Source organism: Mytilus californianus, unplaced genomic scaffold (assembly GCF_021869535.1).
Source record: "Mytilus californianus isolate M0D057914Y unplaced genomic scaffold, xbMytCali1.0.p SCAF_6, whole genome shotgun sequence".
NCBI classification, from domain to species: domain Eukaryota; kingdom Metazoa; phylum Mollusca; class Bivalvia; order Mytilida; family Mytilidae; genus Mytilus; species Mytilus californianus.
The window spans coordinates 92,103,901-92,119,590 of NW_026262712.1; the positions used below are offsets into that span (position 1 = coordinate 92,103,901).

At 34.9% G+C, this 15,690-nt stretch overlaps 2 protein-coding genes across 3 annotated transcripts in view; both read left to right on the top strand.

The window, feature by feature from the left end:
- Positions 1-15,690, top strand: part of LOC127706344 (tyrosine-protein phosphatase non-receptor type 5-like) — a 72,219-nt gene that overhangs the window by 6,203 nt on the left and 50,326 nt on the right. The window lies entirely within an intron of this gene.
- LOC127706362 (uncharacterized) lies at positions 3,942-6,115 on the top strand. Its single transcript, XM_052210942.1, has 2 exons — positions 3,942-4,557; positions 5,129-6,115. The coding sequence occupies exons 1-2, from the start codon at positions 4,473-4,475 to the stop codon at positions 5,641-5,643; spliced, it is 600 nt and encodes a 199-aa protein (XP_052066902.1). The 5' UTR covers positions 3,942-4,472; the 3' UTR covers positions 5,644-6,115.

The following is a 15,690-nucleotide window of genomic DNA, read 5'->3' on the forward strand; positions in this document are numbered from 1 at the left end:
TATAATTGCCAATAAGACAACTATCCACCAGAGACAAAATGACATAGAAGTTAACAACTATAGGTCACCGTACAGCCTTCAACAATGAGCAGTCTGACCTTCAGTCATTGTCTGTTTGTCTCTCAGTCATTGTCTGTCTGTCTGTAAGTCATTGTCAATCTGGCTGTCTCTCAGTCATCGTCTGTCTGTCTGAATTTCAGTCATTGTCAGTCTGTCTGTCTCTTAGTCATAGTCTGTCTTTCAGTCATTGTCATTCTGTCTGTCTCTCAGTCATTGTCTGTCTGTCTGTCAGTCATTGTTAGTCTGTCTGTCTCTCAGTCATTGTCTGTCTGTCTGTCTCTCAGTCATTGTCAGTCTGTCTGTCTCTCAGTCATTGTCTGTCTGTCTCGCAGTCATTGTCATTCTGGCTGTCTCAGTCATTGTCATTCTGGCTGTCTCAGTTATTGTGTGTCAGTCTGTTTCTCAGTCATTGTCTGTTGGTCTGTTTCTCAGTCTACTAGCACACTCATGTTACTAGTGCGTATGTGAGGAAATTATTCTTTGTTCAGTCATTGTCAGTCTGTCTGTCTCTCAGTAATTGTTAGTCTGTCTCTCTCTCTCAACCATTGCCATTTTGTCTCTCTCTCCATCGTTGTCATTCTGGCTGTCTCTCAGTCATTGCCACTCTGTCTCTCAGTCATTGTCTGTCTGTCTTTCTCTCAGCCATTGTCAATCTGTCTGTCTCTCAGTCATTGTCAGTCTGTCTTTCTCTCAGTCATTGTCTGTCTGTCTTTCTCTCTGTCATTGTCAGTCTGTCTGCCGCTCAGTCATTGTCAGTGTGTCTTTCTCTGTCATTGTCAGCTGTCTGTCTCTCAGTCATTGCCAGTCTGTCTTTCTCTCAGTCATTGTCAGTCTGTCTTTCTTGCATTCATTGTCAGCTGTCTGTCTCTCAGTTATCGTCAGTCTGTCTTTCTCTCAGTCATAGTCAGTTTGTCTGTCTCTCAGTCATTGTCAGTCTGTCTGTCTCTCAGTTATTGTCAGTCTGTCTCTCATTCATTGTCAGTCTGTCTGTCTCTCAGCCATTGTCAGTCTGTCTGTCTCTCAGTCATTGTCAGTCTGTCTCTCAGTCATTGTCATTCTGTCTGTCTCTCAGTTTTTGTCATACTGAATGTCTCTCAGTCATTGTCATTCTGGCTGTCTTTTAGTCATTGCCACTCTGTCCCTCAGTCATTGTCTGTCTGTCTTTCTCTCAGTCATTGTCAATCTGTATGTCTCTCAGTCATTGTCAGTCTGTCTTTCAGTCATTTTCAGTCTTTTTTTCAGTCATTGTCATACTGTCTGCCTTTCAGTCATTGTAATACTGTCTGCCTTTCAGTCATTGTTAGTCTGTCTGTCTCTGAGTCATGGTCATTCTGTCTGTCTTTCAGTCATTGCCACTTAGTCTCTCAGTCATTGTCTGTTTGTCTTTCTAAGTTTCTCTCAGTCATTGTCTGTCCGCCTGTCTCCCAGCCATTGTCAGTCTGTCTGTCTCTTAGTCATTGTCAGTCTGTCTCTCCCTCAGTCATTGTCTGTCTGTCTGTCTTGCGGCCATTTTCAGTCTGTCTGTCTCTCAGTCATTGTCATACTGTTTGTCTCCTAGTCGTTACCCAGTCATAGTCTGTCTGTCTGTCTCTCAATCATTTTCAGTTTGTCTGTCACTCAGTCATTGTCTAATGTCTGTCTGTCTCTCAGTCATTGTCATTCTGTCTGTCTTTCAGTCATTTTAAAATAAGAAGATGTGGTATAATTGCCAATAAGACAACTATCCACCAGAGACCAAATGACATAGAAGTTAACAACTATAGGTCACCGTACAGCCTTCAACAATGAGCAGTCTGACCTTCAGTCATTGTCTGTCTCTCAGTCATTGTCGGTTTGTCTGTTTCTCAGTCATTGTCTGTCAGTCTGTCTCGCAGTCATTGCCACTGTGTCTCTCAGTCATTGTCTGTCTGTCTGTTTCTCAGTCATTGCCACTCTGTCCCTCAGTTATTGTCATTCTGGCTGTCTCTCTGTCATTGTCATTCTAACTGTCTCAGTCATTGTCTGTCAGACTGTTTCTCAGTCATTGTCTGTTGGTCTGTTTCTCAGTCATTGTCTGTTGGTCTGTTTCTCAGTCATTGTCATTCTGTCTGTTTCTCAGTCAGTCATTCTGTTTGTCTCTCAGTCATTGCCACTCTTTCTGTCTGTCTTTCAGTCATTATCTTCTGGCTATCTCACTCATTGTCTGTCTGTCTGTCTCTCAGTCATTGCCACTCTCTGTCTGTCTGTCTGTCTCTCAGCCATTGCCACTCTGTCTGTCTGTCTCTCAGTCATTGCCATTCTGGCTATCTCACTCATTGTCTGTCTGTCTGTCTCTCAGTCATTGTTTGTCTGTCTGTCTGTCTGTCTCACAGTCATTGCCACTCTGTCTGTCTGTCTGTCTCTCAGTCATTGCCATTCTGGCTATCTCACTCATTGTCTGTCTGTCTCTCAGTCATTGTTTGTCTGTCTGTCTCTCAGACTGTCTTGTTTGTCTTTTGGTCATTGTCACACTCTCTTTCAGCACCATTGAACTCAAAGGCTGAGAAGTGGAACTGTTTTTATTCTGTGCCAAGTTACAATCTGAACTGTCTTGTCAGAGACAGTTCCTTTTATACAACTACGAACGTGACTTTCATTTAGAAAGAATTTTGTTTTTGATAGGTACTTACTTTTAGAAAGCCCAAAGCCACAAATAAAATTGTTCTAAACAGTGACCATTACTTTTGGTTCCATATACTTAACATTAGGTTAATCAAAACAAAACTATAAATGTTTAATTAACAGGCCACAACACGATGACCACCTGTTACTGACAGAAAAAGCAATTTTCATAAACTTGAACATCCCTAAAGCCAAAGCATGTACATATAGAAAGTCACGTTTGTAGATTAACAATAATACATACTATGACTTAATAATTATAAACTTTACCAAATATATTTAATAATTTCAATTCTTTCATCACTGCATAGTGTTACACTCTCAGGCATTGTCTGTCTGTTTGTCTGTCTTTCTGTCTCTCAGATAATGTCAACTTGTCTGTCTTTCTGTCTCTCAGATAATGTCAGCTTGTCTGCCTTTCTGTCTCTCAGATAATGTCAGCTTGTCTGTCTTTCTGTCTCTCAGATAATGTCAGCTTGTCTGCCTTTCTGTCTCTCAGATAATGTCAGCTTGTCTGTCTTTCTGTCTCTCAGATAATGTCAGCTTGTCTGTCTCTCAGTTATTGTCAGCCTGTCTGTCTCTCAGTCATTGTTAGTTTTGACAAACTTTTTTGTCCTTTTTGGTTTGTTTTTTTAGATCCTAATGTTTTTTGTTATCATCAGTATGGCAAGCTAATAAAGTTCCTTAGTGAAGCCTTTACTTATTAAATATACAAATTATTTTGAAATTTTTTTTGATTTTCCTTCACTACACTTCATTCAAATGGCTGAAAAATCAGTAAGTCAATGAACTAATATAAGATGTAAAAAATGAAAAACAAACCTTCTTAGACCAATTGATTTTATTGTGTAGGTGTCCATTACATAGAAATACAATTATCTTCATTTGGCATCTTTTTTGTTTTGTTTGTTGACTATTTGATGAAATATAGTAAAAGATGGTAATTTCTGAAGTTGATTAGAATCTGTGATGCTATGAAATTTTCCTTAGACATATTTGCAAGAAAAATAATTTAAGTCTGGAGAAAATAGATTACAGCTGTATAACTGGTACTCTAACATTTCTGTAGCGACATTTTTAAAGGCAGTGCTTTAATGCCTTTCTAGTTGCCGGGTTAATCCTTCCTTCCGCGATATCCAACTTATCTACGTGGGGGGTCATTAGACTCCAAGTAGATCCGGAAATGTTGAATTCTCTCCTCTTCTTATTGCGATATAAAATGTTTTTTGTTTCATTTCATTTACATTGGGAAATAGAGAAACGATCATTGTGTTTTGTTAGTTTTAAAAACTTTTGATATATTAGTATTTTGCATTATAAGCAGTCAACCGATTGACAAACTAGAATTATTTGAATTCCGTGTGGAAAGAGCTCGGGTTAATTTCGAGTGTTATCTGCAATCTAGATGTTTATAAATCATTTCAGTCGTTGATATAATAATTAAAGGTCGACTGAACATGAATTATATTATACAATTTAAAGCGCATTTCTGTTTATGCACGTGAACCCGTCTAACGTTATTTTCGCAGTTATATAAAGTAGCAAATTATCGTTCCTGAATAGGTGGCGCCGTGGTAGCGGATCCTGTTCCTCTTCTTCCGGTTTCTGCACTGTGCAACTATTTCAGTTATATTTTTAATTAACGATGCCAAATACTTGTTGTTGTGTACCTGGATGTCATTTAAGAGGAGGACATGCATTTCCAAATGACTTAAAAAGAAGGAAAAGTTGGATCAACGCCATGGCCCATACGCAGATTGGACGAGAACACGATGATATCGTGGAGTCCATCTCAATCAGCTGTTGTTTGCAAGGCACGTTTTACTGAAAAAGACTACGTGCAGGAAACTATTCATGGTAAAACTCTATTTTCTTTGTGAAATATATAGTTATATATGTAATCGCCATGCGAATAAACCAAAGTCTGTTTACAACCGCAATTATCGTTTTAGAATAAAAGGGGGTGGGTAATTCAAGACGTCATAATTTTTTTGGATTACGATTCAATGTGATCTGTTTGAGATTTTTTGGTGATTGCTACAATTATAATGATTTCTTACAAGAGGTATATCATACTGAGAATTATTTTAGCAGTAATTATGCTAATGTAGTAATGACAGGAATGCATAAGCTATGCCTCATAGACTTTCTTGAAAAATATCAATGACAATGTTAACAGGAACAAAACAATGACATGCTCTCATCTATATTATAGTTATTTAGGTACAAACAATGTACGTTTGTTGCATAAGTCTCTCATTGTTTGTCCTTTGGATTTACATAACATACATTGAATCAGGCAAACATAGTTTTATCCAGATTGTAATGAATAAATCTAGTTAATATTTCGCCAGGTAGTACAAAGTATACATTGCTAATGGAAGTTCATTTAATTATAAAAAAACTAATGTTTTATAACCTTTTTCAGGGCGCAAACCCACCATACAGAGACTTAAGTCTACTGCAATTCCCAGCCTATTTTCCTGGACCAAGCAAGAGACTGAATCGTCTGCAAAAAGAAAAATCAGGGCAGTTTCCTGTGAAAACAAAAGAACTAAACTTGATGAATATTGTAGTAGAAATCTAGAGGAAAGTTTTGATTGTAAAGTTGGTTTTCCTGAAGAAGTCATTCATACTGCAGAAAGGATTTATGACTGTCCACCACCAACTGCCGAGCTAATGTTGAGCTTCACAGATGGAATTACGCAAACACCATCAATGCCTATGTTTTCAGCAGAGAATTTTGAAATGAAGACACGTGACACAGCCATGCATTTTTATACCGGTTTAGAGTTGTATACTAAATTTTTATTTGTTTTGACCACACTTGGTCCAGCAGCACATTGTTTGAGATACATATATTTTCAAATTGATAGGGTGTCAGTTGAAAATCAGTTTTTTTATGACTTTGATGAAATTGAGGCATCATACAACCAACTTTGAACTGTCTAGATTCTAGATTGAATCTAGTGTTAAGAATATTGTGTATACATGGATTGTTTTTATGTCTAAACAGTGGTGTGAGGCTAACACTTGGCCATCTAGTGGTTTAGTCAGGTATTTTTCACCATCCAAGTTCAAATTAAAGTTTCCTACGACTTGGATTATTATTGACAGCACAGATTATCCCGTGATAAAACCTAAAGCTCCTAGAGCTCAGGCAACCTTTTCATCAAATAAAAACAGAAACACTGAAAATTCTTGAATGTTCGACACCTGGTGGTTTAGTCAACTATGTCTCTATGTCACATAGAGCGAATTATTGGACTTGGCAAAACATACAAAATTCTAATAAATCCTATGAATGGAACTGAAACAAAACTTTCATCTGAAATAACATTTAGTTGTTTTATGTTGTGTAATTTTAGAACTTGTATTGTGCCAAAGGATGCATAAATAAAAGTGACGCAATGAATTTTGTGCTGATATATATATATTTACAATTACATGCACATGTAAATTGTAATGCATATAAAAATAAGGAGATGTGGTATGATATTCAGTGAGTTTATCAATCTAAAGTGCATAAGAAATGGGTTTAAGCAGTTACAGGTGTTACTGTCACCGTACAATCTCCAACAATGAGAAAAACTCGTACCGTGTAAAAAATTTCAGAGATCTTACAACTAAGTTTTGTTGTCTCACCTTGACTTTGGTGAATTTTTTATATCTGTTGATGTAAATATAAAAAAGAAGATGTGGTATGATTGCCAATGAGACAACTCTCCACACATGCACAAGAGACCAAATGACACAGAAATTAACAGCTATAGGTCACAGTACGGCCTTCAACAATGAGCAAAGCCCATACCGCACAGTCAGCTATAAAAGGCCCAGAAATGACAATGTAAAACAATTCAAACAAGAAAACTAACGGCCTATTTTATGTAATAAAAAGGGACAAATATAACAAATATGCAACACATAAACAAACGACAACCACTGAATTACACTTTTATAGGCTGCTGACTTGGGACAGGCACATACATGTACATACAGAATGTGGCGGGCTTAAACATGTTAGCGTGATCCCAACCCTCCCCCTAACCTGGGACAGTGGTGTAACAGTACAATATAAGAAAGAACTATAAAAATCAGTTGAAAGAGGCTAAACTCATCAGATGGATAAATACAGGTAGTTGTACATCCAAACAACAAAAAGACACTAAGTACAAATCTGAGAGTACTCGCAGTTACTGACAGCTAGTTCAAAGCCACTAACAACTGATAAAAAAATCTTGCATCTAAGACTAAATTATTAATCCGTAAGCTCCCTTTAGAATTTTATAAATTTTAGATTTTACATTTCTGAGTTATGGGGTTTTATTCATTAAAAAAGGGGGGATTTTCCAGTTTTTGGACAACAACTCAAAAATGCTTTAAGCAGTTCACATGAAACTTTGGTGAATTATTTATAGCTATTGATGTAATCTCCCTATTGATTTTCATAAATTTCAAATATGACATTGAGAAGAAATTGAACTTTATTTGTTTATAGTCTGGCAACAGATTTATTAAGTATTGCACAACAGCACAGTGTATTGCACAACAGCAAGAAATCTTTAATTGAATATAAATTCAATTCATATAACCGATTTCAAGTTCATTGACTACATTTATTCAGAAACTATAATATGTCAAATATTTAATTACAATCCAAATTCAGACCTGTATCAAGCTTGAATATTGTGTCCATTTTTGCCCCAGCTGTTCAGGGTAGTACCTCTGCGGGTGTATCCAGCTGCGCTCAGCGAATCAGTTTATTTCTTAATTAAGAACTCCTTTCTATACGACCGCAAACAAATTTTTGTGGTCGTATATTGGTATGACGTTGGCGTCATCGTCGTCCGAAGACACATTAGTTTTCGCACTCTAACTTTAGTTTAAGTGAATGGATCTCAATGAAATTTTAAAATAAGGTTCAATACCACAAAGGGAAAGTGGGGATTGATTTTGGGGGTTATGGTACCAACAGTTAAGGAAAAAGGGGCCAAAAATAAGCATTTTTGTAACTTCCAGACATAACTTGTGTGTAAGTGTATGGATCTCTCTGACATTGTACCACAAGGTTCCATATCACAAAGGGAATGCTGGGATTGATTTTTGGGGGTAATTGCCTCCAAAGTTTAGGAATTAGGGGCCAAAAAGGGGCAAAAAACAAGCATTTTTCTAGTTTCATGACAATAACTTGTGTGCAAGTCTATGGATCTCTCTGACATTGTATCACAAGGTTCCATATCACAAAGGGAATGCTGGGATTGAATTTGGGGGTAATTGCCTCCAAATTTAGGAATTAGGGGCCAAAAAGGGGCAAAAAACAAGCATTTTTCTAGTTTCATGGCAATAACTTGTGTGTAAGTGTATGGATCTTTATGAAATTGTACTACAAGGTTCCATATCACAAAGGGAAAGCTGGAATTGAGTTTGGGGGTAATTGCCCAAAAAGTTTAGGAATAAGGGGCCAAAAATAAGCATTTTTCTAGTTTCCAGACAATAACTTGTGTTCAAGTGTATGGATCTCTCTGAAATTGTACTGCAAGGTACCATACCACAAAGGGAATGCTGGGATTGATTTTGGGGGTAATTGCCTCCAAATTTTAGGAATTAGGGGCCAAAAAGGGGAAAAAAACAAGCATTTTTCTAGTTTCATGACAATAACTTGTGTGTAAGTCTATGGATCTCTCTGACATTGTATCACATGGTTCCATATCACAAAGGGAATGCTGGGATTGATTTTGGGGGTAATTGCCTCCAAATTTTAGGAATTAGGGGCCAAAAAGGGGCAAAAAACAAGCTTTTTTATACGACCGCAAAAATTAAAAAATTTTTGGTCGTATATTGGTATGACGTTGGCGTCGTCGTCGTCGTCGGCGTCGTCCGGCGTCGTCCGAAGACACATTGGTTTTCGCACTCTAACTTTAGTTTAAGTGAATGGATCTCCATGAAATTTCACCATAAGGTTCAATACCACAAAAGGAAGGTTGGGATTGATTTTGGGGGTTATGGTACCAACAGTTAAGGAATTAGGGGCCAAAAATAAGCATTTTTGTAACTTTCAGACAATAACTTGTGTGTAAGTGTATGGATCTCTCTGACATTGTACCACAAGGTTCCATATCACAAAGGGAAGGCTGTAATTGATTTTGGGGGTAATTGCCTCAAAATTTTAGGAATTAGGGGCCAAAAAAGGGGCAAAAAACAAGCATTTTTCTAGTTTCATGACAATAACTTGTGTGTAAGTGTTTGGATATTTCTGAAATTGTACTACAAGGTTACATATCACAAAGGGAAAGCTGGAATTGAGTTTGGGGGTAATTGCCCGAAACGTTTAGGAATTGGGGGCCAAAAAGGGGCCAAAAATAAGCATTTTTCTAGTTTCCAGACAATAACTTGTGTTCAAGTGTATGGATCTCTCTGAAATTGTACTGCAAGGTACCATACCACAAAGGGAAGGCTGGGATTGAGTTTGGGGGTGATGAATCATAAGGGGGTTCAAAAAATTTGGGGGGGGGGGGGATTTTTTTTTTTTCTTTTTTTCCTTTTTTTTTTCTTTTAAAATTTTCCATTTTAAGTTGGTTATTTCTGATTTATATTTAAAAGCAAATAATAATGATATGGTAGGAGATACACACCAAACAGGATGTGTAAATTATTATATAATAAGTATTGTGCAATAGCAAGAAATTTTCAATTGCACAGTATTGCACAATAGCAAGAAATCTTCAATTGCACAGTATTGCGCAATAGCAAGAAATCTTCAATTTAACAGTATTGCGCAATAGCAAGAAATATCCAATAGCACAATATTGCGCAATAGCAAGAAATTGTCAATTGTACAGTATTGCGCAATAGCAAGAAATATTCAATTGCACAGTATTGTGCAAAAGAAGATACTTCGTATAAATTGCTTATTTCTTGATCAATTTCAATGGGGTTTTATTCTTGAATTCTTGGGGTTCTTTAATATGCTGAATCTAACCGTGTATTAATTTTTTAGATTTTGGGCCCCGTTTTTAAATTGGTCCACATTGAGGTCCAAAGGGTCCAAAATTAAACTTTGTTTGATTTCATCAAAAATTGAATTATTGGGGTTCTTTGATATGCCGAATCTAACCGTGTATTTAGATTTTTAATTTTGGGTCCCTTTTTTAAATTTGTCTACATTAAGGTCCAAAGGGTCCAAAATTAAACTTAGTTTGATTTTAACAAAAATTGAATTCTTAGGGTTCTTTGATATGCTGAATCTAAACATGTGTTTAGATTTTTGATTATGGGCCCAGTTTTCAAGTTGGTCCAAGTTGGGGTCCAAAATTAAACTTTGTTTGATTTCAACAAAAATTGAATATATGGGGTTCTTTGATATGCTGAATCTAAACATGTATTTAGATTTTAGATTTTTGGCCCAGTTTTCAAGTTGGTCCAAATTGGGGTCCAAAATTAAACTTTGTTTGATTTCAACAAAAATTGAATATATGGGGTTCTTTGATATGCTGAATCTTACCATGTATTTAGATTTTTTATTTGTGGGCCCGCTATCAAATTGGTTCATATTGAGGTCAAAAGGGTCCAAAATTAAACTTTGTTTGATTTCATCAAAAATTGAATTATTGGGGTTCTTTGATATGCCAAATCTAACCGTGTATTTAGATTTTTAATTTTGGGTCCTGTTTTTTAAATTGGTCTACATTAAGGTCCAAAGGGTCCAAAATTAAACTTAGTTTGATTTTAACAAAAATTGAAATTTTGGGGTTCTTTGATATGCTGAATCTAAACATGTGTTTAGATTTTTGATTATGGGACCAGTTTTCAAGTTGGTCCAAGTTGGGGTCCAAAATTAAACTTTGTTTGATTTCAACAAAAATTGAATATATGGGGTTCTTTGATATGCTGAATCTAAACATGTATTGAGATTTTAGATTTTTGGCCCAGTTTTCAAGATGGTCCAAATTGGGGTCCAAAATTAAACTTTGTTTGATTTCAACAAAAATTGAATATATGGGGTTCTTTGATATGCTGAATCTTACCATGTATTTAGATTTTTTATTTGTGGGCCCGCTATCAAATTGGTTCATATTGAGGTCAAAAGGGTCCAAAATTAAACTTTGTTTGATTTCATCAAAAATTGAATTATTGGGGTTCTTTGATATGCCAAATCTAACTGTGTTTTTAGATTTTTAATTTAGGGTCCCGTTTTTTAAATTTGTCTACATTAAGGTCCAAAGGGTCCAAAATTAAACTTAGTTTGATTTTAACAAAAATTGAATTCTTCGGGTACTTTGATATGCTGAATCTAAACATGTGTTTAGATTTTTGATTATGGGACCAGTTTTCAAGTTGGTCCAAGTTGGGGTCCAAAATTAAACTTTGTTTGATTTCAACAAAAATTGAATGTATGGGGTTCTTTGATATGCTGATTCTAACCATGTATTTTGATTTTGGACATTGGACCATAATAGGTAAATTAAAAAAATTCAAGTTCTTAGACCACATTCTTTCTGTGTCAGAAACCTATGCTGTGTCAAATATTTAATCACAATCCAAATTCAGAGCTGTATCAAGCTTGAATGTTGTGTCCATACTTGCCCCAACTGTTCAGGGTTCGACCTCTGCGGTCGTATCAAGCTGCGCCCAGCGAAGCATTTTATTCTAGTTTCATGGCAATAACTTGTGTGTAAGTGTATGGATCTTTATGAAATTGTACTACAAGGTTCCATACCACAAAGGGAAAGCTGGGTTTGAGTTTGGGGGTATTTGCCCTAAACGTTTAGGAATTTGGGACCAAAAAGGGGCCAAAAAACAAGCATTTTTCTAGTTTCCAGACAATAACATGTGTTCAAGTGTATGGATCTTTATGAAATTGTACTGCAAGGTACCATACCACAAAGGGAAGGCTGGGATTGAGTTTTGGGGTGATGAATCATAAGGGGGTTCAAAAATTTGGGGGGGATTCTTTTTCCTTTTTTTTCTTTAAAATTTTCCATTTTAAATTGGTTATTTCTGATTTATATATAAAAGCAAATAATAATGATATGGTTTGAATAGGTAAATTAAATTTTTTTAAGTATCTTAGACCACTTTCATTCTGTGTCAGAAACCTATGCTGTGTCAAATATTTAATTACAATCCAAATTCAGTGCTGAATCAAGCTTGAATGTTGTGTTCATACTTGCCCCAACTGTTCAGGGTTGTACCTCTGCGGTCGTATCAAGCTGCGCCCCAGCGGAGCATTTTATTTCATTCATAAATTACTTTATGCTTGGAAATATAATTTTGCTTGGAGTTGAAAGAGTTGACATGTTGCAATGTACATTTACTCTACATAGTTCTATGGTACCAAATCAAAAGTTTATATAAAGAAAGAAGTCAAAGGTTTCCCATCATAGTTTAGTTACATACATTTTTTTTGTACCTGAGGTCGTTGAATATAGATCATTATATAAATAAGGAGATGTGTTATGATTGCCAATGAAAAAACTAAGGATTTTCTTATCCAAGGAATAGATTACCTTAGCCGTATTTGGCACAACTTTTTGGAATTTTGGGTCCTCAATGCTCTTCAACTTTGTACTTGTTTGGCTTTGTTACTATTTTGATCTGAACGTCACTGATGAGTCTTATGTAGACGAAACACACGTCTGGCGTATTAAATTATAATCCTGGTACCTTTGATAACTAATTTGACTATAAACATAGATAAAAAAGGTACAAACTGGACATAATGCACTAGTTCATAAACAAGTGAGAACAATCGCCTTCATATAGTGCTCAGAATATGACATTCATAAAACTTATTCAATATCATTGGAGAACTCTAAATCTTAAATACTGAAAGCCACCTCTGATAAGTACACTGTACTATGCAAGATAATGATATAACTGGACTTAAAATACACACAACCTGTAATTAACTGCCTTTACAGCGCTTTCGTGCTTTGATTGTCATTTTCATTTTTGCGAAATACATCTTCAAATATTTATAATAAAGCTTGCATTAGTAAACAAACGCTATATGTGTATCTTTCATTGTTGAAGGCTGTGCAGTGACCTATAGTTGCTAATTACAACGTCATTTGGTCTCTGGTGGAGAGTTGTCTCATTGGCAATCATACCACATCTTCTTATTTTTATAAAGAAAATCTACTAGCACACCCATTTTACTAGTGCGTATGGGAGGTAATTATTCTTTGTTTAGTTTTAAAAAAAAAATTGTAGATGGATGGATAGGACATACATGTGCAATAACCAATAACTTTTTCTGGGGAAAAAAAGGTTCAGTAGAACTAGATTTTGATAGGGTTAGTAAATAGAAGGGAGACTTAGGGTTTTATATGACCCATCAATTCTCGAGTTGTAGTTATGGATGAGTTACACAGGATGACCCATTGAACAAGAGGTTCTTACTGTGACACAATAACTTAGTTACATAGGAAATGTACAGGATAATGCACAAATGTGTATGTCTACTATTTTGATCTTTAATGGTAGCTTTCATGATCCTGGGTTCCATAAAAAACATACAACTTTTGCTTATCATGCTCACTGATGCGAGTTCCAATAAGTGTTAAGAAACTTTGTTTGTTTGCTGCATTTCTAAAAACATTCTCAGAGCAATTGTCTCCAATAAAAGATATTGATGTTTCCAGATAAGAACTGTTATTTGTAATATATGCCAATACCTCCATAGATTTTCATAAGAAGATTACTCCAGACATCAAAGACAAAGATCTTTTTTGCAATGTCAAAGATACCAATAATACCATTATGGATTTGTAAATGGATCACAGAAAACTGTCTAATACAGATAAATATAGCTTAACCATTGATTTTATTTTGCTCAACTACTAGAAAATCTTGATAGGTTGACTTTACACAGGTGTTAATTATTGCTAGGAATTAGCAGTAATTAATATCCCAAAGTTCTTATATATGAAAAGAGGAAATTACTTCTTAAGAATGGGAATATAATAGCTATGTTGATGACTTGTTCAGATGAAATATCACACATGCATTGTTAACCTTCTGTAATTATAACATGTATAATGTATTGAACTTTAAAAAAAAAAAAATTCTCATTTATAATTTATTAATTAATGAGAAAGTCAGGCATGCAAAAGTTTTGCAATTCATTCTAATGATAGAGTTGAAAGATTCAGGCTCTCATGTGTGAACAAGGTGTTTGTAATAAAACTTCATTTGTTATTTTATGCACATAGAAAAAAAACATTACCATTTTTTTTTATTACAATTTTACGTAAAACTAATTTGTTTTCAAATATAAATGAAAGTTTGGTCTTTTTTCATGACATTTGAAATGTCAAGCTCTTGAACTGAACATGAAAAGATTCATGTAAATTAAAATATGAAATTCACATTGTTCTATCAATATGACTTGTGGATGGAGCTCAAGATCTAACTCAAACAGCATTTGATACAGCTCCATTCACAAGTCAAGAATAGACATTCATAACATATGTACTTAAAAATGTATGTAGCTGGTAAATACAATAATGATTAGTTCTGTCTTTTTATAACAGTGCAATATAAAAATAAGGAGATGTGGTATGATGGCTCATAAGACAACAATAGGTCACCGTACTGCTTTTAACAATGAGCCAAGCCTTTACTGTTAGGTTGGCTATAAAAGGCAACAACATTACAAGAAGAGCAACGTTCTGGTATGATAAAACAACAAACAATTAACAAATGTGACCGACATGAACCATTAACTGAATAACAGGCTGGAATCCTGACTTGGGATAGGCACATAAAGAATGTGGTGGGTTTATCTTGTTTGCTAGCCCTCAACCCTTCCCTAAAATTGGACATTGGTATAACAGCACAACATGTAAACATTCAAGACTAATGTCATTTAAGATATTTATACTGATATTTTCATGTTACACCAATGTCTAACAGAAGGACATATCATTCTCTGGTCTGTTCCTTGTCCATTTATATATCTAACCCCAGGTAAAGGGTATACAGATTATTTTCCACAAGCTTTCATTAGCAGGCTGTTTGAAGAAGCATTTATATATCTAACCCCAGGTAAAGGGTATTCAGATTATTTCCCCGAAGATGCATTTATCATGTTTATTAAATAATGACATGAATGTCAAATCGTACAAAAGTGACATCTCACATAAAGTATTCCAGAAAAAAATCCTATTTTACTTTGCTGTGTTCTGTTTTGAAATGAAAAACAACTTTTACAAGGATCATGTTTAATAGAGTGAATTATTTTGATTCTTATATTGAAGAAGGTGGAAGCTACAGAAATTTTTCAAACAAACATTTACAATACATGTAGTATATTTACCAACTGATTAAGGCATATATATGTAATGCAACCTCATGTCATAAACTTAATGTGATAAAAAGAAGGATATCATGTGTTAAAAAGATGGTAAAATGATTTATATTGTGATATAAATAGAGGGATATTGTGTGATTAAAAAGAATGATATTGTGGGATAAAAAGAGGGATATTTTGTGATAAAAAGAGGGATATGGTGTGATAAAAAGAGGTATATTGTGTGATATAAATAAGGATATTGTGTGATAAAAAGAGGTAATTGTGTGATATAAGAGAAGGATAATTATTGTGTGATCAAAAAGAAGGATATTGTGTGATCAAAAAGAAGGATATTGTGTGATAAGAAGAAGCAATTGTGTGATATAAAAGAAGGATATTGTGTGATGAAAATAAGGATATTGTGGAAAGAAGGATATTGTTTGATAAAAAGAGGCAATTGTGTGATCAAAAAGAAGGATATTGTGTGATAAAAAGAGGCAATTGTGTGATATAAAAGAAGGATATAATGTGTGATCAAAAAGAAGGATATTGTGTGATTAAAAGAAGAATATTGTGTTATTAAAAACAAGGATATTGTGTGATCAAAAAGAAGGATATTGTGTGATAAAAAGAGGGAAGTTATGTAAAAAGGATAGTGTGTGATACATGTATAAAGAATAGTGTGTTTAAAAGAA

What these genes read in the sequence shown, in the direction of transcription:
- LOC127706362 (XM_052210942.1), top strand. Translation starts at nt 4,473, where the DNA reads ATGATATCGTGGAGTCCATCTCAATCAGCTGTTGTTTGCAAGGCACGT. An exon ending in CGTGCAGGAAACTATTCATG is followed by an intron (nt 4,558 to 5,128) that starts GTAAAACTCTAT and finishes AACCTTTTTCAG; the next exon opens with GGCGCAAACCCACCATACAG.